Source organism: Pseudopodoces humilis, chromosome 23 (assembly GCF_049639895.1).
Source record: "Pseudopodoces humilis isolate 2021_Gansu_Grassland_sample_001 chromosome 23, ASM4963989v1, whole genome shotgun sequence".
In the NCBI taxonomy this organism is placed as follows: domain Eukaryota; kingdom Metazoa; phylum Chordata; class Aves; order Passeriformes; family Paridae; genus Pseudopodoces; species Pseudopodoces humilis.
In genome coordinates, this window is record NC_142222.1 from 7,469,798 (window position 1) to 7,496,773 (window position 26,976).

General features: G+C 43.0%; 1 protein-coding gene across 2 annotated transcripts in view; it reads left to right on the forward strand.

The window, feature by feature from the left end:
* LOC102102569 (sphingosine-1-phosphate transporter SPNS2) overlaps positions 1-26,976 on the forward strand; it is a 118,091-nt gene that overhangs the window by 59,907 nt on the left and 31,208 nt on the right. For both annotated transcript variants that reach the window (XM_005525977.3, XM_088066066.1), the window contains exons 4-9: positions 14,585-14,736; positions 16,589-16,655; positions 19,116-19,258; positions 20,386-20,538; positions 21,286-21,475; positions 26,901-26,966. In XM_005525977.3, the coding sequence (XP_005526034.2) occupies positions 14,585-14,736; positions 16,589-16,655; positions 19,116-19,258; positions 20,386-20,538; positions 21,286-21,475; positions 26,901-26,966 (771 nt within the window). The remainder of the gene's footprint in view (positions 1-14,584; positions 14,737-16,588; positions 16,656-19,115; positions 19,259-20,385; positions 20,539-21,285; positions 21,476-26,900; positions 26,967-26,976) is intronic.

The window sequence follows — 26,976 nt, forward strand, 5'->3', positions numbered from 1 at the left end:
GCCGTGCAGACGAGCACGTGCTGTTGACATTTGGATTTCTGCACACTTGCCCTTTGCTGGACTGCTCAGGAGAAATATTACCTACTGTGGACTCCCTTATCAGAAGGAGGTCAGGTGGGTGCTGGAGCTCTCTGTGCGGGTGGTGTCAGCTACCAAATCACTCCGAGCTGTAGCTGTGGCCCTTGGTGCTGCCCTGGTGCCCCCTGCACCACAAGATACCTGCAGCCTCCTGCTCTGCCTCTGCTCTCTGAAGGGAGATGTAGTATCTCCTTCCAGCTGTCAGAGCTCCCTCCTCCCCACAGTGGAGCTGCTGTGCAGGGGGCTCTGGGGTCAGTGAGTGCCAGGTGAAGGAGGTGCTGTGTTGGGCTTAGGTTGCTCAGAGGTCCCAGGAACAGAGGGAAGGGATAAGGGCTCTCATCTCTGCTTTACACTGCAGAGTGGAATTCTGTATGGACTGGTTCTGCCTCACTGTCCCTCTCCTGTATGTCTGAAAGGAGGTGATTTAAAGAGAAGTAGTTCCCCCAGCAAGCCCCTTTTAGAATTATTGGATTGTTAAGTTTGGAAAAGACCTCTGAGATCATCGAGTCCAGCCATTAACCCAGCATCAGCACCATGTGGAAATTGAAAGCACCATTTCTTTGACCCCAAGAAGGCACCTGCTGTTCCTACTTCCAAGTGCTGTTCCCAGTGCTCTTGTAAGTTTTACTATCTCACAACTTTTCATGTGGATTATATGAGGTGTACTGTTAAATGTAAAAATGCACTATTGCTTTATTCCTTTAATAATGGAGCACTGACTGAGCTGGTCCTAAGATATTCTGGGCATCTGTCAAGTCTGCTATCATCTTCAGCACTGCTGATTCCAAATACTGTATAGGAAATTGTTTTTTTCTGTAAGAACATGTTCTCTTGCGCAGACAAGTGCATGATTTGAACTCTTGAATTTTGGGTCCTCACTGTTCTCTCAGATTTTGCTAACCAAGGATGGAAGCATTGGGAAAAGATTTACATAAATGAAATAGTTGTAGAGTGCAGGATTACTGTCATGTGTTTGTCTCCTGGTTGTTTTACGTTCCTACCTTGTCCCTTTGTACCTGTCACTCTTCCAAGGGAAACTATAAATGAAAACCAGATTAAGGTGTTCTCAGAGCATCAGACCTAAAAAAGCCAATCTATGAGAGGAGGCAGCTTTTCAAAGGTGTTATCAGAAATTGAAGTCTATTTTCTGCTCAGTGTTGAGGTTTTTCCATCCAGTATCTGTGTCCATGTATCAGTGAAGCATTTGGGCAGAGTTATTGAAAACACAGCTGGTGATGACTGCCAGGAGAGAGAGACACAGCACAGTTCCAAAGCTTACTCAGAAAGCTTATTCCTGTGATGAGAAAAATGAACTTCAAGTAACTATCATAAGGTATATCTCTACCACACATTGCATTTCCCATCTGCAGAGTGTCTGGAACAGGAATGGTTTTGTTCTCCCTTCTGAGACCTGAGAGCAATCAAGATGTACCCCCCACATCCCTCCTTCCCCAGGTGGGGTCAGTCTGGCACCATGTCCTATTCAAATTTCTCAAATTACCCCAGCTGTGTGTCCATAAATGTGCCTCCTGCACTCTGCCACTTCCTTTTAGGTCTGAAATCACACAATACCTGAATCAAACGCTGTGGATGCTGAAAAAGAGATGTTTCCATTGCTTAGCATCAGAACTCACCTGCATTCCCATGTGCTGCTGCAGAGGCTGCGATCCCAATTCAGTGGAATGAGGGCAGTTACTCACACTGAAATGTCAGACCTGCCCCTCAGAGCTCAGGCATTTTCTAGAGCAGGTGGACAGAGGTTTGTGCTGGGAGATCATCCAGAAACAGGCTCAAAGCTCAGTGCTAAATTGCACAGGGTCTCAGCAAGTAATTGCCTGTCCTGTTTCAGAGTGCTCTTTGTTATCTGGGTTACTGGAAGATGCTGAAACCCTTATCACAGGGTCTGTGATTGTGGTTCTGATTCAGTTCCTCCTTTGGAAGTCTGTGGGAACCTTTCTTTGTCTGTGGCAATTGAGTCAGACCCTACATCAACACACATTTGGTGCTGTTTAATTGCATCACAGAAATCCTTAGAGACAACAGCATGGTGCATGGAAGATTTTTGCAGACCAAAGACTTTTACAGGTTTGTCCCATTTTTTTGCAGAAACCTGAATTTATAGTCTCTGGGTTGAAGAGTAGGAAAGTTGATCTGCTGTGTCATTCAATGGGTGCTGTGGAAGCAATGCCTGCCTGTAATATTCCACCTGTCCTGCTTTTGTTGTGCCTGAGCAGCAAATCTCACCTGGGCCAGTTATTTGCTGAGGAGGCAGAGGGAAGAAGGCGTGTTTGTTTTATTTCCAGGCTGTGTGTGTCTTGGAAACATTCCTTCTTCTTGTGTTGTCTATTAAAATGTATATTCTGCTTGTCATGCTGCAGCAGAGGCCTAAACCCAGGGCATGCTGATGGAACACAAATAATGTCTTATTTCTTAACTCTGTGTATGTGGAAGTCTCTATAATGCTTTAGCATTACATTCTATGAATAATTATGTCAGTATCTTAAGCTCAGCCTTGTTCAAAACATTGAAGGAATGGAAGAAAGGGAAAATGCTCCTTAAATAGACTGGGGTTTAATCAGTTGGTGTGGAAAAAGGAAAAAAAAAAGTAGTAGTGCTGCATATAAGTTTCCAAGCAAATGTTAAAATATAAAGGAATTGTAAAATTTCCCATCAGCTTAACAGGGTCCTTGCAGCACTGTTGTGGCCTGAGGGACACAAATCATCCCTGATGTGGGGTCCATGGGTGTGTGCTGGGCTTCTGTAGGGGGATTCTGGCTTGGTCAAACAAGTTCAGAGGGCAAAGCAAGTCACTGCTGCAGTGCCTTATTTTGGAATTAGCTTCCCAACTAGCTGTGTATGGAGGGTACAGAGAGAGTTGGTGGTGTAGAACCTGTGCCTTCAGGATCTATTGGATGGTCAGATACGGGTCTGGAGAAATGTTACCATTTTTGAAGGCTGTAAACTGATGTGTGTTTAGCATGGATATACAGAGACAGTTTATGGATGGTGTTCTTGAAGTCTGTGCCTTGGGAGGAAGCACAAGGCTTTAGCAGAGCTTGGTTAATGCCTCACAAAGAAAACAATCCATTCATCCCAGGTTTAGGCTCATTAGGAGGCCTGGAAACAAATCTAAACTTTCTATTAGCTGGATGGTTCTAGAAGGTTGTGCATATTGTCCTGAAATACAGGATGCAGGAGAGGGAGAATGTGTTATTCAGGCTCTGGCCTCTGTTCAGATGCAAAAGTATGGATTTGAGCCTTTCTTTGGTGGGGTTCCTGGTTGCCTGCTGGTGCAAATTCATCAGTCACTCCTTGGGAAGTGTCAGCACTTCCTCAGTGGCCACACAGCCTTCAGCCTCCTGGGTTGTGCATAAAGACTGGGAAAAGGACCATTGTGTTCTAAGTCATGTGCAAATAGTGGGAAGAAGGGAAATGTCTTACAGCACCAGGTGTTAAATTAGTCTTTTGAAGTGTTGACATTTCTTTTAAATGTATGAAGTTCCCAGGCTACACAAAACACTGCATTTGCAATTCAGATAAGTTGAATTAGAGTACTAATCTCAACCCTACCTAATAGATTTTGAGCTGGAAATCCCTGGGAGTGGTGCTGATCATCAAGTCTGAAAACATGAGTGATGAAGCCTCATGAGAAGATAGTCACAAAACATCCAAATGTGTTTAGTGTAGTTTAATAGGTTGTCATTTTGTCAGATAGACTGGGTTTAAAGAATGAAATTAAGCTACAGCATGACAAAACCTTGTCAATTAATAACACTTCAAAAAGGAACATGACAACTGTTCAAGAAAGATCACGAATAAGAAGCAACTCCTAAGCAGAAGGAATTGGTGGATGCTCCACTTTCTCTCTGGAAATCTGATGTTCAAAGTGAGGCATCTCTCAGATATGAGCCAAACATACTGCAGGGTCAGCCTTCTGCACAGTTCTTGGAAGCCTCTGGATCTTGATTGAGTCAGCAAGCCAGGGAAGCGTGAAAACAGAAAGCAGGAACAAAAATCAGAGTTTGGAATGATTTAAATGGTTCTTTAGGAAAGTTGCCTGCAAGAGCTGACCTGCTGATGTACTTGACTTTTTAGCATATGCAAAGCAAAATATGCCAAGAATCAGCAGAACCAACAGTATGGGAAAAGTTGCAAGGACTGTAACTTTGTGCTAATTTCATTTAAACATTGAGGGTTAAAATGTGTCCTTCATGTACTCTCAAAACTTTTTTCTAGGCTTGAAAATGTGTCTAGTGAGGGCAAGGTGTTCACAACTCCGTGTCTCAGCTAAAGTTTTTTTCAAAAGGTGCTGAGAAATCACAGTTTCTGCAATGTTATCAGGGTTAGGGACATGGGGTTGTGCTCTCCAAGAATCTCCAATCCAACCTGTCTGATGGATTTGACTAAATTTTTGCTTAAGAATTGATCCAAACCAAAGACTTTGGGCCAAGACAGTCCATGGTGTTAAAGGGGCTGGATCTCACACATTTCTGTAGACATCACTGGAGGTGGAGATGTTGTTAGTGCTAGGTATCAATGCCTGTAAATGTTTGTTCTGTAAAACCTGGCATCTCTTTGTTGCTTGGATTTAGGCTTTGCTTGTGGCTCATCTGTGGCTGGGACACAGCAGCCTGTGAATATCCTTTGGTTCAGTGAATGCCACTCCATATTCCAGCTGCATTTGGGAACCTGGGTATGTCAAGAACCTTGCAGTGTTTCCACAGTTGCAAAAATATGTTGTATTTCTTCCAATCCCTATTTTAGTGATTATGGCTGTGTTTGCACGTCTCGGGAAGGAAGCTGTGATAGTGCCTAATGCCAGAGATATTTGAGGCAAGTGCTGGTAAGTGTGTCCCACCTGACAGAGCTGGAACAAAAAGCAACCATTTGCTTCCGACCCAGAACTATCAGTGTTCTTAGGGGAACAGTTTTGGAAGATACATTCTGGTGTAATGGTTTTGTAACAGGGATAAATGACCACTATTTCAGCCATGTGAAGGGCCATGGACTCCTCTGGGCCTTACACCAGAGCCAAAGATTAAAAGAAGAGTTTTAACTCTGTCTTCTAGCAGGCACTGGGAACAGGGGGCTCTTTATGATCCTGGTGATTTATTTGAACATCAGCCTTTTTCTTTAAGGTCTGTTTTACAGCAAGGATGCATCTGCTGGGTGGGGTTTGGTGAGTGAGCAACCTGGTACCTTCCTCCCTATTGAATCCCAGCTCCCTGTCATTAATCCAATATTAATGACCAAGAAACTAAACTCAGGAGAATGTAAATCCCACCATTTGCATGTTGTAGTATTTTTAGCATGGGCAGGTCAATCAGATGAAAAGCCCTTCAGTTAGGGAGCTGAAATGCTGCTTTGTCTTAACTCAGTTTATTGTCAGGGCCTGGTGGTGCTGCTTCATCTCCCAGTGTCTTGTAATTACACTTCCTAATGGGATGGAGAATGGGAATTGGGCCTGCTCTTTTTTTTCTTTTGTGCTGCCCAAAAATGACTGAAAAGTAACAGAGGATTCCCTCAGGACTGCCACAGCTTTGGAGGGAGGAGAATGATGGGAACCTGGATTTCAGACACTGCAGTTTTAGTGTTGAAAGGGAATTTCACATTCAACATTTGCAAACAGCTCAGAAAACCTTGTCACAAATTTTTGTCCCTGTGAAGCACAAAGCAGTTCCGTGGAAGAAGTGCTGTGGGAGTCTTGCTACTTCCAGGGTAGTTTGGGTTTGTTTTTTATCTCCAGAGCACTTAATTAGGTGTTTCACTTTAGAGCCTCCCTGTAGGTATGCAGTTGTTAAACACTTTAGTTGCTGAGTGAAGGGTGTGATGAGTGAAAAAAGGAGTATCTTACAGTCTTTATTGGTTATTTTTATATACTAAATAATAATATCAATCTCATAAAACAAGGATGCTTTAATCAGCCAGAATCTTAAGTGCATTCCCAAATAAAACTTTCCACATTCAATTAGGTGTGCCTGAACAGGCTACCTGGGAGAACTAAAGCCATTAACAAATACTAGAGACAATCAAAGGAGAGGTGAGTGGACTTTGCTTCATCTCCCTTGCTCATTTTTATATTTAAATATGTATTTTGATCTCTTTCTGCTTGCTGTAGTCTCTTTCCTCCTTGCAGGGCTCTGAGTAGCGGCTGAATTTTCCCAAAAGGGAATTGTTCAAAGGTGAGGTGTTTAGAGCTGAGAATCAGTGAGACACTCAATGCATCCCAATGAGCTGAAGTTTGGAAGTGTTTGATATAGTGTAAATGGATGCTGCAGAGGAATTAGACCTGCTTTAGAAGCCGTTGTATAAGTCCATCCTATATGCAAAGGGTTTCAATACTGACCCTTGAGCAAATGATTAATCAAATGCACTAAGGTTTCAGTAGCTCAGTAGCTTGCTGTTAAATCTTGGTGTGGTGTAGTGGTCTCATCTGTAACACAGTTATAACCTCCAGCCAGCATATATAGAATAGGTACATGTGAATAAAACTAATGTGAATATGTGAATAAAACCTGTGAACACTTGAAGGAGGAAGGCCTGGGGCATTTGTACTTGAATTTTAGTGACCTGCTTGGCAGAGTTGAGGGGAGGATCTTTGGGTAAGAGAAGCATCCTTTGCCAGACATAAATATTTAAACTAGTATGCTTTCTGTGCCAAGCAGTCTTAAGGGAAAAGGAGTGAAGAAAAAACCTGGTTAGTGTGAATGTGGCAGAGACACAGCAAATGTGAGATGGTGTCTGCCATATGGATTTAACTGAATTTAAATACTTTACCTTTGCCAAAGTGGCATCCTCACTCTAGGACTGCTTCTGTCCCTGTACACATATGGGGGCATAGTGCTGCTTTGGTGTATATTGATACCTGATGGGAGGTGGAAAGATGGACCCAGACTGTTCTCAAAGGTCCCCAGTGAAAAGAGGAGGCAAGGGGCACAAACTAAAATACTGGGAATAGAAACAATTTCACTTAAACATAAGAAACAGAGGATAGTCCAACACTGCAACAGGCTGTCCAGCATGGCTGTGGCTCCTCCATCTTTGGACATGCTCAAAACTCAACTGGATATTATCCTGATCAGCCTGTTGTAGCTGATCCTGCTGTGACCATGGGAATGTGGACCACACTATCTCCAAAACTCCTTCCAGTCTCAGGTATTCTCTTCTGTGAGTGCTTGCAAAGGAGAAGAGCAGTTTAAAAATGGTGATGGAAGATGGACTTAGCATCAAGAGTTCAGTTTGAAGGGAGGAAACTTTAGAACTTCAATAGAACCTGGTGGTGATGGAAGTTCCAGGAAATGTTGTGTGCAGTATGATTTACAAAGCAGTTGTGATGGTAGAGGTGGGGAGTGAGAAGTAGGCATGGGCAGGTGCCAATGCACACAATGAGGGAAGAAAAGAGGAATCTAAACACAATCACTTCCCTGCAGTGGGACAAATGGCAGAAGAAGCAGCAGCTGCAGTGCCTCTGCCCTGCCTGAGGGACTCAGGGCTGATAAGGGGAGAACTTTTGGTGGAGGTGAGAAGGGTGGTTCATAATTATATTTATCTGACAGGTAACTAGCATGAACTCCTAAGTGCACTTGTATCTCTACAGCAAACAGATAAACACTGATAACTCTCAGCATTGCCTCAGAGCTGATAACCCATCAGTCTGTCTTCAACCAGTCTCCACCTGAGCATGTGCCCTGCTGGTCCCTTTGTACCACCCAGAGACTGAGCATAAACCACTCCCTTTGGCTGTAGGAAATCCTGAAACCAGTGCTTAGCCAACCTCTGAACAGGGGAGAAAAGTACTGATCAACAAAACCTCTCAGTGCACAGTTTTGTCCCCGTGCTGGTTTGCGTTTTGGTCTCTTGGCTGGCAGTTCTCATGAGGGATTAGGTAAGATTACTTGTCAATAAAGATAAGGATATTCATTTGTTCCTGCTCAAAGATCTCCCAGATGGTAAGACATCAAATGGCCAAAATTTAAAACGAATATTCAGTTACTTAAAAATCTGGGCTGGACTTGACAGGAAGAAATGTTCTTCAGGATTGGCATGGAACAGTTTACCAGATTATGTAGCCCCTCTCTGGCACTTTACACTGTTTATTCTGCTTTTATTAGAGAAGAGTTAGAACAATTGATGTTTGAGAAGATGAGGCACATAACTTTGAGTTTCATATCTAGATTTGACTAACATTCCTATCAAGTATTTGGGCCAGGACTTGGAAGCTAGGTGCCTTGGTTATATATATATATATATATATATATATACAAAATTCATAAATCTTTAGGGGTGCACAGTGTTGGAAAATGTATTTAGGCTTATCTGTTCTGCTGTGGTGTTTGTCATCTATCCAGGCACAGAATGGAATTTGAAACATCAACCTCATTGTTTAATGTCAGCTTGTCTCTCAAGCTATGTCAGTGTCCTTGTTTGACTTGGAAACTTCCAGATTCTTCAAGGTGAGCCCTCATTCCTGGGAGGGCTGAGAGAATTGGAGCATTTAGTGTTTAAACAAATAGGTAATGTCATTCCAGTGCTCAGCTCTTCAGTGACTCCCAGCTAAGGAGCTGGAATTTGAGCTGTGACTGTACAGGAGTCAATGCTCTTAGTCACCACCCCGATACTCAGAGCAGGTTCCTGGTTTGGATTACCTCATAGTTAATGGGGCATCTTTTGGCAAAAGGTTTGGTGTGTCATCGTTAACCATTTAAATCTTGCAAAGTGCTGGGAAAACTTACTGGAGCAGAGGAGGAAGTGGTGTTTGCCTGGCCAGAAAATGCAGGGTCTGCTCAAGGAGGGCAAATTCCTGTATGTGAGTGCAGCTGTCAAAGGGTACCACTGTTGTGCAGCCCTTGAATCGATATCTGAGCCCTGTGGGGTTTACCTTGTTCCAGTGGCTCCAGCAGTATCTCAGATGTATCCAACTGATCACTTGTGATTGCTGTGCTGCCCTGGCTGCCCAGTGCAAGGCTCAGCCGGCTGGAGAAATACAGGAGTGTAACTCAGGGAAATTAGGTCAGTCCCAATGCTTTTTCCTTCATTTATTGTCATTTCACCACATGACAATGCCAGCTGCCCCACAGTAGGAATGACTTCATGCACATCTTCTTTCAAGGGATGCAAACCTTGATTCTATGTTCCTTATTTATTTTTTTTTGCATAATGTTTGTATAATAAACAAAGGAAAATGTGGCAAAACTCAGCTCAAAGAGGAATTTAATGGTACTGAGTCCTCTTTTACATCAGCTAAATGCATTATCCACAGGAGTTTAACTCAACATCCTCACACAGGGAAGGGTACAGGTGCAGGTGCTGTAGCAGTATAAAAGTTCCTTCTCTTAGACCAGCAACAGCAGTTTTAAATATGGTTTGCATTGGTGCTGTGCACACACAGGAATTCATGACTCTGGAGCAATTCTGTCTGTGGGATCTCCTCAGTCCATGTGTCCCTCATCTGAAAGCAGCATGTGTTCAGCTTCTTTTGAGACCCTTACAAGCTATTTATTCCACATTCAAATGCAAATGCTTAATAACCAAAGCTTAAGGATCATATGATTCTTTAGACAGTAAATCTGGTGGTTCAGAGTTGTACACATATTTGGCAGATTATAGGTTTACCACTGGCAGATAATCTTTTAAAGAACAGTGGCTTTCCTCCTTTTGTTAACTAATTAAAAAAGGAGAAAGAGCTTCAAGCTGTAATTAGACCTCTTAGAACACATATTACTCCCTGAATGGTCTATACAACTAGGATAAATGTATAATTAGGAGGTTTCACCAATTTGCCATTATTAAAGCCAGTCATGTGTCCTAGGCCATCAAACATTTATGTGTGTAGGAGATTGAGAATAAAGTCAGTATGAAGGTGTGAACAGAAACCACATCATACATTTTACCTCTTGGACCTGATGTTTTTAGAGGTCTTTTCCAACCTAAATAATTCAATGGTTCTGTATTATAAATACTTAATTCCAACCATGAAAGGTTTTTCTCTCGTGTAAATTCTGGAAAGATTGTCACATCCACAGCTTCTAGTTTGGTGACACTGGTGACAGTAATGAGACCAGGTCCTTGGGACCCCTTGATCTGTCACTCTTGTTGTCTATGGCTTGCTGATAGTTTAAGAAATGTAGAAGTTGGTAGGTGGAATTTTCTACTCCTTATTGGCACATCCCCAAGGCATAAGGATTTGTATCCCTTCTGAAAAGGGATATCCTTCCCTCGCTTCCGTTTTGAGGAATTTGGTTTCTTTTGCTTTATGGCTAGAGGGTGCTTTTCTTTCTGTAGATTTAGGAGATGGGAAGAAGAGAGCCCGTCCATTGACCCTTTGCACCTCCCATTCATAGGTATGAATTCTTTCTCAGTGCATTAATTTTTGGTGATGTCATCTCTTGAAGGGAAATTCCCAGGAAGGCTGTGGCAGTTCTGGGTCTCTGCAGCCATCATTTTTTCCATATGTTGATGATTTATTGTGTACTGGAATCTTCCCTGGCTTGTGTCTCACCAGCCACACAAGTTGGAGAAAGGGACTGGCAGCCCTTTTGCATCCTGAATTGTTTCTGGAACTCGCAGCAGTCATGTTGTGGGGCTCAGGTGTCCCTTTCCAGTGCCACATCCGTTCTGGTGCCAGCGCTGCTCCACGGCTGAGGCATCTCAGAGCTGCACTTTGGGCTGACACACAGGCAGGGAGGGGGATTGAGGCTATGCACTCGTTCAAAAAAAACCCATTGCCTCTCTCCAAACCAGGAGATGCTGGCAGCTCTCATAGAGGTGCAGAGAGTCTCTGATATGACTGCTTTCCAAAATTAAAAACAAATTAATTGCTTGCCCTAATAGCGCCTTGTTTCAAAAAAAACTTCAGTTTCAAGCATTTCATTTTAGAAAAACACTGTTGATAAGTGTTGAGGTTGCTGCACTTAACCTATGGGGAAGGAATTAGTTCAGGTCCTGAAAGCCAACTCAGATATTTTCAATTTTCCTGGCAGAAACCAACTTGCACACATGAACAAATTGCAGCACAGTTACAAAGTCATATAGAAAGGAATGAGCTTCTCCAATATATATCAATTTCTGCTTGGGGAACAGTGAAATTCAGTTAAAGTCTGAGCTGCCTGTTCTGCTTTTGAGCACCAACAGAATTGAGCTGGTGTCAGCCCTTTTTCTCTCATTAAACTCCTGAGAACCTTGAGGTAGGACAAAAAATAAATGGAAAAGCAGTGGGGAGAAAATCCACTGCAGAGGAAATGGCAGAGATGTCCTGCTACAGCTGTGGAGAACAGAATTTTCCTTGGCATGTGGAATATCTGACTTCACCATTGTTTGTGCAGGTTGTCATGTCCCCCTGCACTTGGAGAGGAAAAGGGATGTTCCTATGGGTGTATGTACACAAAAAATAGCAGTTGTCTGTATTGCATATGGGGTGGTTTCAGGACCAGTTTCTGAGTGGTTCATGGAATGCCTGTGCTCCAAATGAGCAGCAGCATAAGAATTTTAGAGTTGTTTCCTTGTTTGTATTTTTTCTTCTTATATGAAGAACAATGACAAGTCCTATCATGGATGGGACCACCTTTTTGCCTTGGGGAGCTCCCCAGCTGTCCCTCTTCAGAGACAACTAAAACATAAATTTGGAGTGACTGATCAGAGATGGAAGATGGGGGGTCCCAACTCATTGTAACAATTTTAATATATGAATTCCAGCAGGGTGCATACTAGCCAATGATCCCCAAAAACTGGTAGGAAGAGGAATCTCTTTAATCCTAGATACAGAGCTCCAAAACCAGGCACAGTATAGAACCAACTATAAATAATCCCCTAAATTGTTTTAGATTTTTATATGTTTAATCTAGTTGTCACAACTTAATGGCTGCATGGTCCATAGTCTTGAGTATCTGATCTCAGAAGTGCAGTACTGTTCAGGTCATTATATGGATGATGCTTTTTAAGACTGCTTTTATTCCCAGATGAAGTCAAAATCTCATTACTTAAGTTTGAATACCACTGCTTTAAAGAACACAGTTTAAATATTAAATAGTTATTTGGAGTGTGTCAGCATGGGATAAGCCAGGGAGGAGGATCTGGGAAGGAACTGAGAGAGAAGAGTGAATGTGTTACTTGTTACAGATGATTTCATTGTATTGGGCATCTGATTCCATGGTATTGACAAAACTGAGTCACTCTACCACAAAAGGAGTACTTGGTACAGTTTCCCTGCTTTGCACAAGGATTGTAAGAGGAACATTCTAACAATGTTTGGAGGAAATTCCTAGCCAGTGCATTCACTGGGAGCGATACCAGCTAGTGAGCACAAAACTGTGTCATTTTTCTGTAGGTATTTCAAATTTGAGGAAACATCCAGTGCATTTACAAACTTGTCATTCTTCAGGTGTAAGTAACATTGTTCATGCTCATCCCAGGCAGGTGACTACTTTGCCTGTCACCCTCTCTGTGATCCACATCTAAACTTCCACAGAAACCACAGCCAGCCTCCAGTTCCCTGCTTTCTAATTCTGCATGACTAAGACTTTCAGCACGTTATAAATACTGTTGCTCATTCAAAATACATTGGCTACCTGTGCACCAATGACTGCCAGCATATTTCTGCAGTGGAGTGGTTGAGTGTTGGGAAACTGATATAAATTAAATCACTTGAGTCACAGTGCTGCCCTTTCTGCTCACACCCACGTGTGTGAGATACGTATGTGCAACTTTTGGGAGATGTGTGAACGTGAGCAGCACTGCACACACCCTGCCAGCCAGCAAGGAACTTGCATTCCTGCAGAAAATGGGTATTGCTCCAGAATTCATACTAAAATATGAGGGAGTGAAGGGTACAAAAAAGAGTTTTGGTTGTGTGGCTATTGGAATCCTCAAAATGTTCTTTTCAACCAGGGATTTACAGTGAGGAAAACAATGCAAACACATCAGTGGTAGATTTTTTGCCTGCTGATGGATACATTTGTGACTGAGGCATGAGGCTTGGAGTCTGCATGGCATTTTCCATGTTTGTGAATGAGACTTGTACTCTAGCTTGGCTTTGCTGTAGGGCACAAAATCATTTCCCTTGACTTTTTCCTATCTGAAGAAGGAGAATTGGTAATTGCTCATTTTTCCCAAAGCACTTTCATGATTAAGGACATATCATAAGCATGGAATCACAGACTGGTTTGGGTTGGGAAGGAACTTAAAGCCCATCCCATTTCACCCCCTGCCATGGCAGGGACACCTTCCACTGTCCCAGGTTGCTCCAAGCCCTGTCCAACCTGGCCTGGGACACTTCCAGGGATGGGGCAGCCACAGCTGCTCTGGGCAACCTGTGCCAGGGCTGTACCACCCTCACAGGGAAGAATTTCTTCCTAATATCTAATTTAAGTCTGCCTTCCTTCAGTTTAAATCCCTGCTGTTCTTCTCACAAATGATTTATGGAATAATGACAGTGAACTGAGGATTTGTAGAGGTTGCATTTGTAGAAATAGATTTCCCTGTGCTTATAACTTTCTGCATTGACTGGTTCATTTCTGCCCCTGCAATTAATTCTGGGTGTAGCACAAGGTGCTTAGATGGCTGAGAATTTGCTTGTGCTCATGTATCAGGTATTCAGGCATCAAAGCATTGTGTCTTAGCCTGCACTCAGCAGCACCCAGAAAACTGCAGGGTGCTTAGGTTGAAAGTCAGGTCCTCACAGTTGCTTGAAATGGGCCATTAAGAAAATTCTATTAGATAAGCAATTCCTATTTGACCATTTTAGATTGTGTTGTGCTGAATGTGAAGTATATCCTCGTTCTGTGGGATTTACCCAGAAAGGCAGGGAGCTCCCTGGGCTCTCCTCCATGCCCCTGCCCTGTGTGGCTCCAAGTCATTCCCTGCAGGTCCTGCTTGTAGAGTACACTGATGCTCCTGGGGTCCCAGCAAAGATCAGGTCTCTCTGAGAGTTTGGGGAGGTGTCTGCTGCTCTTCAAGGCAAGTGGAGTGAGGTGGGTGCTTAGCACCTTTGAAAGATTTCATTATTCCATAGCTTTTAATGGAGATATTTAGTTTGGGGGATTGCAGGTTCAACCCTTTCCCAGCTTTGAAGAGGCTTTAGGATTTCACAATCAGAACCTGTCCTTGGCACACTGGGGAGGGTGGGGTGTGCTTGGCAGGAGCTGCTGTTTCTGGATCCCAGAGCAGGGTTTGTTACACTCACCCATCTCCCCAGACCTTCCCAACTCAAGAAAGAGTGAGCTGGGATCTGGGAACAAACAGGGGATCTTCTGCCTCTTTTAGAATATATTCTTAAATGTCACTGAGTAAATGTTTTATTATTACTTTTCTTTCGTGCCTATAAATCTTCACAAAAAGTGTAATTCCTTTCTTCTGGGCAAAAGACAAATGAAACAACTCTGAAGTTCTAAAAATAAATGCACACTGAAGGATCATTTTCCAGTCACATGAATTTGTATTTCCCTGACTGTTGTCCATCCTGAATGAAAAAAGCCAAGGGGTGACCTGCTAATGTTTATATTTCTTTTCTCAGTATTTCTGGCTCCTCGTGCTCTCACGGGGTTTGGTTGGCATTGGTGAAGCGAGTTATTCTACAATTGCACCAACCATCATCGGAGACCTGTTCACCAAAAACACGAGGACCCTTATGCTGTCTGTTTTCTACTTTGCAATTCCTCTGGGCAGGTGAGTGACACGAAGATTCTTCAGTCTGGTTTTGGCTTTTCTCTTAAATAAACTCACACAAATCTGGAATTGCCAATGATGATAGTTCTTGACTTTGGCTGGTTTAAACAGGAAAATATTCTGAGCAGTGACTAATTAGTTGCAGGAATTAGATTCCTTTTTTTGGTCCCTGTTACTGGTTTGTTACTGGTGACTTTTGGGAACTAATGGGAAGTTTGTTGTTGGTTTATTTAGTTTTTTCCTACTTTTTTACAGCAAAGGGGTGGAAATGGAATAAAAGTACTTTAGCTGACCTTTTCTTTCAGTGGAGTTTCTTTATCAGCCCAACATAGTATCTGGTTGGTGGGATGGAAGGGAATCTGTCATTTTTATTTTTATTTTTTTAAATAATGGCTGACCCTCTATTGTGAGATTGTTGGTAAGGTGGCTTTGCATAGTTTGCATACCAATTCCAGAGCTGGACAACATCCTGGGCAAAAGGGCATTATGGGTTCATTTCCAGCAGGGAGTACATGGGAAATGCATGAGTTTGGAAACATATTCCAAACTCGGAGAAAAACTTCTGGTGGTGCATTTTACAAGCTGGAACACTTTCCTGTGAGATAAAACTAAAAACTTCCTGTGAGATAAAACTCACAAACTTTTGCTCTTGAGGAAAAAGAGAGAAACAGACCTTTAAATCTGTGAAAAGAATATTTTGACGAGAGGACCGAGGATTCCAAGTATTCACATAGAAAATTCAATGAACTAGAAAGAAATTACAACTATTCATCCTGTTGAGCCTGATTCTGGGACTTCATTATCTCAATATCCAGCAACAGTGTGGATTACAAGGGCTGTAAACTGAAAAAGATTTTTATTGGATATTAGGAAGAAATTTTTCCCTGTGAAGGTGGTGAAGCCCTGGCACAGATTCCCAGAGCAGCTGTGTCTTCCCCATCTCTGGAAGTGTCCCAGGCCAGGTTGGACAGGGCTTGGAGCAACCTGGGATAGTGGAAGGTCCCTGCCCATGGCAAGGGGCAGAACTGGGTGGATTTAAAGATCTCTTACAACCCAACCCAATCTGTGATGACTCACGGTTTGATTTTGGACCTTGTCTGGGTAAAATGTCCACTTTTGGGGCCAAAGCTTAGCAGACCCTTCAATAAAGAGGGGGTGTGGGCAGGGAGGGGGGCTCACCATTGCCCCACTGCAGTCCTGGTAACTTTTAGCCAAGGCAATCTCAGCAGCAAATGCAGTAGTTTTGAAAAGGGGTATTTACTTTTAGTTCTTGTTGAGAGAAACATGGCTGTGTTCACCATTAGTCTCTTGTGAAGCATCTTTTGTCTTACACATGGCTGAAGGTCTCCCATCAAACTTCTTGCATGTTCTTCTTGGTTTTCCTTCCAAGCTAACAGAAAATAATCTCTTCCTGCATAATTAGAACCAAATACTGTTTAGTGGCAAGAAAAAATATCTAATGATGGAATGTGGCCTGTCCTTGAAGGGCACTTTTTAACTGAAAGCTTGAACATAAAATTGTTTAATATTCATATTAGCACAGAGAAAGGCCTGAAGTAGAAATGAAATTGGGAATTAAATTCTTTTTAAGTCTTTGTTTCTGTCTACTGTTGATTGAAAGGTCAGCTATAAACTTTCAAATTTCCATCAGATTTGGACATTTTTAGATCAGCAGTGCTGGATAGAGTCACATACTAGCCACCATCTGCTTCAATCCCCATATTTCCTCCTGTAGGACGAGAGAGCTGAGGACACACAGTTGGTTGTGCCTTTCTTTGCCTTTGTCTGAGAACAGCTGTGACTGTGGCACCCTTAAAGCTCTGACCACTTCTCCTCTTGGCCTTTCTTGCAGTGGCTTGGGATACATCACTGGCTCCAGTGTGAAGCAGGTTGCTGGAGACTGGCACTGGGCACTGCGGGTAAGTCCCTCTTAATGACACATCTTAACGAGAGTTGGTTGGTTGGTTGGTTGGTGTTAGGAAGAGTTCCATCACACAACCTATTATTATATCTGAAAGGTGAAGGGTTGGGAATTACATCTCTGGATGTTAACTGCATGGCAGATGCACTCTCTAAGCAAAGATATTTGGGCTTGGCTTGTGGGACTTGGTGTTTTCCCTGCTTGGGAGCAAGAATTTTCCAATCACTTTGTTATCAATCAATCAATCATGACTTCTTGATGGGGACAGGAAGACAAGGCATTGGCCTTAAATCAACTCCACAGTCTTTCAGTCCCCTGCTGTCAAGAAACTCTGAGAATGGCTTCCTGCTTTGAGGAAAAAACACTTTGTTCCAGTTTCCGCTTGTTTTTCTGCCCTGAGACAGTCAGTTTCCTTCTATTTTAACCTCTTGGGACCCTGATAAATGGGCTGAAAAGATAATCCACTCCAATCACATACTCACAAACAGCTTCTGCACACAAAGATGTCTTGAAAGAGCTGAGAGGAAGCAGAACTGGTTTCTGACCTTTGGTGCTGTGGGTGGCATGTGAGGTGCATTCCCTGCCTCTGGCACTTCATGGAGACCATGAATCTCATGAAGCTCAGGCCAAGACCATTTATAACAGTAGGTGGTGAAATACAGGGGTTCCCTTCTGAGGCAAATATTCTCAGGTGACACAGGCCATGCCCAGGGTAAGCAAAACCAGCAACATCACCATGAACAGTTCGTGTTTAGCTGGGAGAGTGGAAGGCAGTTTCCAGCTGTGCACCTGGAGTCAAAAGTGGAGTAGCCTAAAGCTTCCCACCAAGAGGATGCTGCCTCATTAGCAGAAATATTTGAGTAAATTAACTTTTGAGCAGAGGCCAACACAAGGAGTGAAAACCCCAAAGTCCTTCCTCTGGTCAGTGGGCTTTAACTGGAGCACTCTTGGAAAACCCAAGTCTGTCTGTAAAACCCAAATGGTTAATCTGTGAAAAGAGATCATCACTAGGATGGCATCTTCACAGTTATCCTGAGAAATTCAGGCTGTCAGGACTTACAGGTCATGATTTTCACTCTAAATGACACATTGGTGCAGGATTCCCTGGATGTACAAAATCTGGGGAATCTGAGGAGCTGCACACATCTGTGGTGGTTGTTTTGGACACGACTGCTCAGCCTTTGTAGTCACACAGCACATACAGAATGCATCCAGACATCAGGACATCAGTGTAAAAAAACTTCCATCCCTATGGCAATTATTGTGCTCTTGCAAGATGGGAATGATGCCGCAAGATGATGCTTCCCTCTGTGATCTCCTGTGGGATCCAAATACTGAAGGGGTCAGGAATAATCTGCACTTCAGTGGGCTGAAAAAGACAGAAGGGCTCGTGGACAAGTGGCAGCTTTGTCTCTGGATCTAACAATAAAGCAAGTGTTTCACTGCAGCATTATTGAGTGTCCATGGATATTGTCCTGGTGGGTACTTAAGCTTTTAGATAAAAATCAAAGAGATTTGCAATCATCTGGCTGTAGAAAAAACAGCATTTCCAGTATTTTTTACCAGTGTTGTGTCTTCTGTTCAGCTGTCATAAGGGTACTGTATCAGGCTTCAATATATTCCTGGATGAGAGATTTTCCTGACTTTTAAGTTCTGAAATACTTTTGTCTTTCCTTCCCTACAAGGATTGTGAGTGAAAGGCCATTCTCAGGTTAATAATGGAAGATTTAATATTTTTTTTTAACAGGAATTTCTTTTTTAAGCAGCATGTCTAGATGAGATGATAGTTCAGTAAAACCCATGTTCCTGTTTTCCTGATGGAACTATTTTCTATTCTGACAATAATGGAATTTCAGTGTCAAAACAAGAGTAGTTTTCAGAGCTTGCAAAACGCTGTGGGATCTTTGTATTTTTGCCTTTTGGGAGAAGAGATTGGATACTGGGAAACCAAGCCCTTGAATGTGTTGTTTTCCTGTCTTCCAGCCTGAATTTTCAATGTTTCTTGTTCTGTTGTAACCTGAGGAAGATGCCTGAAAGCAGGAAGCTGTTGTGGGTTAGCTGCAAGAGGGATGTATGGCAAACAAGGGTTTTCAGACCTGCATGTTCCCTACATCCAAAATCTTTCAGCTGGTCTAATTGCCTTTAAAAGGCTTCTGCACTCACCCAGATACCAGCTGGTTTCCAAAGAGTTAAAAAATCACTGAAGAAACATGGTTAGATGAATCTTGGTACTTATTAACACAATGGACTGCCTTGCTCAGAGCATTTTCAAAGCTGCATGTTTCCAGAGTGAGATAAGAGAATCCATGGAATGACAAGGAGGAAGGAAAGGAGCAGATGCCTCGATGCTTACAGGTTCTGACTGGCTGTGAGAACAGTCACTGAAGCCAAAGGGATGTATTCTGCTTCTTCCTGACCCTCCTGACTCCAGTGCTAATTCCCTGCTCCTTTCTTGCAGGTATCTCCACTCCTAGGAATGATAACAGGGACACTCATCTTGATATTTGTGCCTGCTGCTAAAAGAGGAAATGCTGAACAACTTGGGGGGCAGCTGAAGGCTCGGACTTCGTGGCTGAGAGACATGAAAGCGTTGATTAGAAAGTAAGAGCACGAGTCAAAACCATGTTTTGCCTCTAATGCTTAATTGGAACATCCAATGGTCTGGATTTAGTGCAGTGAGGCTGGAAAGTGACGACATGCAGGGAGTTACAGGAAGTTTAGTCTGTGGACCTAGGGAAGAAAATCACAGTTACTGCTGTGACAGTGATGGATTCCAAGTTTTGCTCTAACCTTTCCAAGACTGACATCTAAGAAAAAGTCTGCTTTGTTTGGCTCATACTTCACACAAATCAGAGCTTTTGAAGTGTAGAAATTGCTGTGTTCCTGTATTAATTGTTGTGCCACTGTTGTTCAGACACTTAGATCCTTTTTCTTCTTTAAAAAAGCTATTCTGCTGGGGGGGAAAAGAGAGTTTTAGCAATATAAGATAAAGAACCACACAGAAGCTTGCACTATGGCAGATTTAAATACATGTGAATGACCACATGTGACTGGGTCCATGAGAACTGAATGTGCTTGGGCACTTGTACTTGTGCATTAAGGTTCACATGCTCATGAGTGTTTAAGCAGCTGCACTTCCTTCCAGAAAGCTGGCCTGTGAATGTGCAACCACTTTCACTTGTGAATTCAGGGTTACCTTGTAATTCTGATGGGAAACTTGGGATGTCCTTCATTTTTAGAACTACTGGCTAAGAATATCTCCCTTGTATTGTCATCCAGTGCCAAACTACTATGAAAAGCCATGTTAGATAATTCATCATTATTTCTATATTACTGCTTTTGGTAGTTTATGTAACTAGTAACCCTATGGTGGCATGGATGGGGAGGGAGAAGTGAAACTGAATGGTGACATTAGAGTGAAAACCCTGTAATTCACAAATCATGTCTTAATGACCAAGCACTGATTGACTTCTCAAACAATCCCTTGAAACAGTCTGTGAACCACATCTGATGAGTTCATTATATTATCATCAGTGGAGCATCACATGTAAATATCCCATGCTTCTTATTCTCCGAATCTTTGTACCTTGTGCTACCTCTGCCCCTTGGCAAAGGAGGTGGCAAGTGTGGGGGAGCACTGGGCTTTGTCACTGAAGCACTGGCTCCTGCCTGGGGGTCCTGCTTTTTCACTTTCCCCACCAAAGCTTCTCTTGGTGTTCTCTCCACAGCCGCAGCTATGTGTTCTCATCCTTGGCCACCTCAGCTGTGTCCTTTGCCACAGGGGCACTTGGAATGTGGATCCCTCTGTATCTTCACAGAGCACAGGTGGTGCAGAAGACAGCAGAGACCTGCAGCTCCCAGCCCTGTGGCACCAAAGATAGGTGAGAGTCAGAGTCAGCTGCTTTGCAGAGGGGGAGATGAGGTGGGGGCTTATTTACCAGAGGAAACAGCAAGTCCCACAGAGACAAGCTACTAGAATGTCTGTAATTTCCTCTAGGTCCTTGCAACAATGATAGGAAATGCTGGGATTGTAAACTAGGCTTTATTTCTCTTCTTCATTGCATGAAGTCAAACCAAGGGAGAAGCAATGACCTCAGCTCTGTCTTGGTTCCCAGGCTGCGGTACAGAGTAGAAAAGAGGAAAGAGAAATCTTCTAAGGAGGATGTTTGAAGAGCTGAGAATTCAGGTTCTTAAGACCCATCTGTGATAGAAGCAGAATAATCTGGCAGGTTAGGAAGCCCCAGTGGTGACTGTAATTCAGAGGTTGGAATGGTTCCCCTAAAGCTGCAGGGACTAATCTTGTAGACTTTTGTTTCTGTGTGAGGCAGGACTTCCCTGTTTTATTGCTCTGTTAATTGCTGTGTGTGCTGAGTTTTGCTGAGGAATGTCCCAGAGATGCATGTGCACTGTGATAAATTTCATAAGCTATGTTTTTCTCAATTGCAGGGGAAGAGGGATAAAATCATGAGCATTTGTTTTATTTAAAATTTACAAAGCCGTTGTGCAAATTTCCATTAGTCAGTTTACCCTAATAATTTGTCCAAAGACTATGCCCATTTGGGGGGAAAACTCAAAAAGAATCCCCCACCTTTCTCTTATTTTCTTTCTTTCCTTTTTTTTTTAAATAGCTTGATTTTTGGAGCAATCACTTGCTTCACTGGCTTCCTGGGGGTGATCACAGGGGCAGGAGCAACCAAATGGTGCCGCTCAAAGACCCAGCGAGCTGATCCTCTTGTCTGTGCTGTTGGAATGCTGGGATCAGCCATCTTCATCTGTCTGATCTTCGTGGCTGCCAAGAGCAGCATCGTGGGAGCCTATGTAAGTATAATCCTTTCCATATGCCAGCCCTTACCAAACTCCTTTCAAGACTGTGTGCATTGTTCCCTGTGGATGTTTTCCTGCCTTTGCCCTTCTGAACGTCCTTCTTTTTGCCTCTTGGCATTTTGGCACTACCTAAGTGTGCCTGAAATCTCAATTGCTTATCCCTGCTGTCAGCAGAATTCTGAGCTCCATGGAAACCCACAGCCTGTTTGGGTTTTCTATCTGCACCTCAATCCACACCTTTATTGCTCCTGCCTTATGTTTTGGTACAGGAGAATTGAGCACTTCCCTTGCAGTGAGGGTATTGTAGCTGCAGTGGTACCAGATGACAATTACAGTGTAATTTGTCTGTGGGCAAGCTTTTGTACTATTCATTTCCATAACCAGGTGGATTGCACTAGGCCAGTATTAATTACCCAGCAATTTCAATTTATCTGTGTTACCATAGCTCAGGAACCTACAGTACTTGATACTGCGCAAATGCAGATTAAAATATGGTCCCTCCCTGAGTGCTTGTAATTGAATTATACAAAAAGGTATCAAATAGATCCAGGTTAATAGAATGGTTTGGGTTGGAAGGGGCTTTTGAAGGTCATGTAGTCCAACCCCCCTGCACTGTGCAGGAACACTTTCCACTAGACCTTGCTGCTGAAAGCCCCCTCCAATGTGGCCTTGAATGTTTGCAGGAATGAGGCATCCACCACCTCCTGGCCACCCTGTGCCAATGCTTTACCACCTTTATAAAAAACTCCTTCCTTACATCTCATCCAAACTGAGTCTCTTTTAGCTAGACCGAAGGGAAAAAGAAGTGCTCAAGTATAATAATCCAGCCTCAGGCTACAATCTTGCTTTCAGTCAGGAGTAAAAATACAGTCACTGAACAAGTCTCTGGTTCCCTTTTAATGTCAGAATGAGAGAAGCCTGGGACCTGAGAGAAGTTTATGAAGGGAAAGCCTGAGATGTTTGGAGTGGTGGGATCCCTTCTGAAAGCTCACCCTTCACTTCCACACAGCAGCACATGCTCATGCAGCAAGGAGAGTTCATTTACAAGTAACCAGCCAGCTGCTGTTCCTCATTTCTCTGTATTTCGAGCCATGGTTATTTGCTCAGTCTTTCAGCTGCTGCACAGTTATGAGGAAGCACAACCAGAAAGAGTGGAAGTTCAAAATCATTAAGACAGAGCCAAGAATACCTCCTCTAGTTATTTAAGATTCAGGTCTCTGGTTTGTGACCATGAAATAACATTCGAATTGGCAGAAAAATGATACCACAGACAACCTGTGAGAGAGTGTTAGTGGTTGGTGAATCATTAACTCATTGATCTACCACACCCCTCACCTGCTCCCTCCGCCTCTTTGTGCAGACAGAGCTGTGATTTTCTCCTTTCTCAGACCTAGTGACAGACATGTTCATTTGTGTTGTTCAGTCTCATTTTACAGAAACCTCTCCCTTTCTAGGCTGGAAATACAGTTTTCAAAAATTGTGCAACAGGACATGGCCATTAGTCTCATTTTTATCTTCTCTCTATTTTTTTTAATAGCTATGTGACTATTCTGCATTAAGTATATAAATATAGATGGTATCACATAAACAATCCTAGAAACAATTTATTTTATTATGGATGAGCAGTAAATCTAATAAGGAGTGAATGATTTGCAAAGGAAGTTTTGGGCTTTCAGTCCTGGTTTTGGAGGGGGTGTAAGGAATATGAGCCTGTTTGTGATGCTGTTAGGCTGCAGCAAGAAGCACTGCCGCTCCACAGCCCTAAACACTCTGCTGCTGGAAGCCTCATTCCCAGAAAGAGAGGACAGGTCTGGGTTGGAGCTACCAGTGTCTCATAACACAAGGTATTATTGTGGCAGTGCCGTGCTGAATTGACTTTCCAAGGCAAGTTTCTAACACAAACTCATGTTTATCCATGCCAAAGTGCTGTTGCAATCTCACAGACTTCCAGAGGGTTTAATTCCTTTGTATTTCAAGGAGGAGTAGGAGAGCTGCACTGCCAGGTTGCGTGGTGCAGCAATTTCTCATTGCTCTTTGTTTTAAGTCTCATTAGTCCATAATGAAGGGGAGAGTGTTCTGTGGCTGGTGGACAGAATGATGGGCTAGGTTACCTTCCTTATCTCAAAATCCATGATAAAATCTCCTTCTGGAAACAATACAGTAAAATTTATGGGTTGGTTTACTTGTCTCCGATATCTTCCTTGACAGCTTGTCCTGGCTCACATCCTTGAGTTCTGTGTCTGTGAAAGGCAAGGCAATGTCTGTCCCCCAGCATGGTGGAATTTGCCAACCTTCTGTACTGTGACTGTCCTTAGGCTTCTGTCATGGATCACACCGTGCAAAAATTGACAATGAATGTTTTTGGAACCCTCATTGGCTCAGAGCCTTAAAATTCTCACTTCCAAGCAATTAGCTGGGTCCCCATGAGATGATGTTCTCTCTAACTGAGAGAGGGCTGTGGTGACCACCAGATCACCATCTCCCTCCCTGCTTTAGTTGACAGTCGAGAGCTTTAACACTAACTGATACAAGCATCAGCTTCAATGAAGTGTTCAGCACTCCAGCAAGAGCCTACAGAGCCCTTGCTTTTAAATATCTTGGGTTTTTAGGTTTTATTTATTTGGAAAAGACCTGCATTTCCATCAGCACTATCACTCTGCCCCTTACATGTTGTGTACTGTCTGCTCTCTTCCTCCCCTGAACACCTGCACTATTTCTCTCCTGCTCAGTCCTTTCTTGCAAGTGATTTTGGTCCCTGGGGGCAGTTGCTATTCCCATTCTGTAGCAGCCACTCCCATCTGAGGCAGGTAGACAGATGATTTTTTTCCATCCAGTCTTTTCATACTGATCCAGTAAATTATTGGCAGTGGTAAAGTGGCTGGCAAGGTGAACTAAAACAGCAATTCTGTATAATTTAGCTGCCCAAACCTCTGTATTTCTCTCTTTTACTATCTTGCTTGGCTGTATAATCCAATCACTTCTTACTCAATTTTCCTTGCAGTGTGTGGATTTGTGTGTTGTAATCCAGCTCCTTAAAGCACCAATTTGCATATCTGTAAGTCCCACTTTCTCTGAAATACAAACTCTTTGAAACTTGGTTTTTGAACCTGTCTCTGGGAACCCATTAGATGTGTGGCATCATCATCATCTCACAGTGCTCAGACATTTCAGCTGCAGATTTTACGCTTGTTTAAATCCCCAAGTGACTGGAGAGAGATGCTCTGCTTTGCCTTCCTTTGACACTGTTCCAAATTCCTCAATTTCACCATCTATTTCAATTCCTCAAAGACATTTTGTGATATTGCAGAAACAGCAAATCCCAGGGTAGAACCTTGCCAGAGAGCTTTTACAGCATCTCAGTCTCAACCCCAGGGACTTCCTGTTGTCATGTTGTTGGTGACCTGCCTGCTTCTGAGGCATCAGTATTGCCCAGAACTGAGCTGGGGTTAGAATTGCTCCAGATTCAGGAGTACATGAGGGTGTCTTACCCACCATTTCAGAGAGAAATACAAATAATGAAGATGCTGACAGATACACCCTTTGCAAACAGCCATGGAAGGTGTTTGTAACCTGCTTAGAACTTGCTGTGAGAACTGCTGGTGTGTCCACTCTGAAGCCTACTTTATTTATCATTTTTGGGAGTCAGAATTGGCTAACTGATCACTTAAACAGAAAAGCACAGATGAGCAATCAGACACTGAATGGATGTGGTGAGATGTTACACAGCACAGCTGGAGTCACAAACAGATGTACATGTAGAGGTGAAGTCTCAGTGTAAAATGAGGCTTCAAAAAATGTGTGAGGAGTCAAAAATGGGATTTTGAGGAGCTATTATCTGCTCTAGGGCTGCCCTATTTGCTGTAAGCATCCCTAGAGTCTCCCTTCTGCAGAAATGCCACATATCCTCACATGACCTTTGCAGTGAGCGAACTCATTTTTATAAGCCCCCATCAGCAGCTGAAAGACAGATGTTCTTTAATGTCAGTATCTTCTATTCTACTTTTTGATCTTCCTCTTGTTCTTCTTTTCCTTTTACCAGTACCCACCTATTAATCTCATGTTTCATGGATTGCTTGAAATACACATTCATCAGCTCAGAACTGGTGTGGTCTGAAGTTTGTAGCATTTCAGTGATTTATTTAAAGGACTTGTGCTAAATTCCTGCACAAGGGACAAGTTCTTGCTGCCTGTAGCAATTCAAATGTGTGCAGTCCCTATCAAATCAAGGCAAGCAGTTGCCTGTTTGCAGTGCTGGGAGCAGGCAGGGCACGTTGATGCTGCATTCAGAGGTTTGCTTCCATCATTCCCAAACTCAATTTAGTCTCTCCAGCCACAGAACCAACAGCAACAGCAAATCCTGTAGCAGGATTTCAGAGCAGGTCTGACAGCACCTTGGTTTACTGGGTGTGTTCTTACCTTGGCAGTTGTCATTTCCAGTGAGAGCCAATCTCAAGACACACAAGCAGGCAATGGGAAAATGGAATTTTCCCAAAAAATAGAGATTTCCAGCTGGGCTGTAATGGCTGGCTCAGACACCATCAGGAAGCAGATCCAGTCACAGAAAAAGGGGATAGGGAGGGAAGATATTTGGGAAGCAAAGACAATTTTAGAAACAAATAGAGAAAGCTTCTCTAGGTCAGTGTGTAAGACTTGATAAATAAAGCAAATTATTCCTGGCAGTGACAGGATGGTCTGAGGGGTTTAGGAAACCTCATCTGGTGTGTGGGAAAGACAGTGGCAGTGGTCACATCATGTCACAGCTGCCACTCCAGCACTTCTGTGGCTTTTAATGTCTCTTGCTGACCATCTCCACAGAGCCAAGGATTGTATTTCACCACAAGACACTGATGTTGCAAAGCCCATACTTAATTCAGGACAGCTATCACCCGTGTAATGATGCTGGGGAGAGAAGGGATGCTCCACAGCTCTCTACAGAGAACCTCAGCTGGTTTGCTAAGAGCTGAACATGTAACTTGGTTCCCAGGAATGGAAATGGCTGTGCTTTAAGGAGTTGTGGCCTTTTCTAACTGGCTTTTCGGAAAAGAATAGTGAAAGTTGAACTTGATGATCCTTAAAGGGCTTTTCCAACCTCAATAATTCTATGATTCTAAGTATGCAAGCCTGGGCTGTCTCTTCATGCTGGTTTTTCATGTTCTTCAAAAATCAAGTGTATCAACCTTTAATTTAGCTGCTCTGTAGATCATAAATTTAGTTTACAATAACATTTCAGGCCAGCCCTCTAGAGCTCTAATACAAATCTAAGGTTTGTTAATAGTCAGGATAAACCACAACAGCAGCAAGGAGTGTACTGTGTAGACATGAGAAAAATAAGCAACAAAAGAAAATTTCTGACAGGTTATTTTTCCTCTGAATGCCAAGTGAATAAATCTTCTCCTTTTTGTGTGTTTTGTTACAACAGATTTGCATTTTTATCGGAGAAACTCTTCTGTTTTCAAACTGGGCTATCACAGCAGACATACTAATGGTGAGTGCAC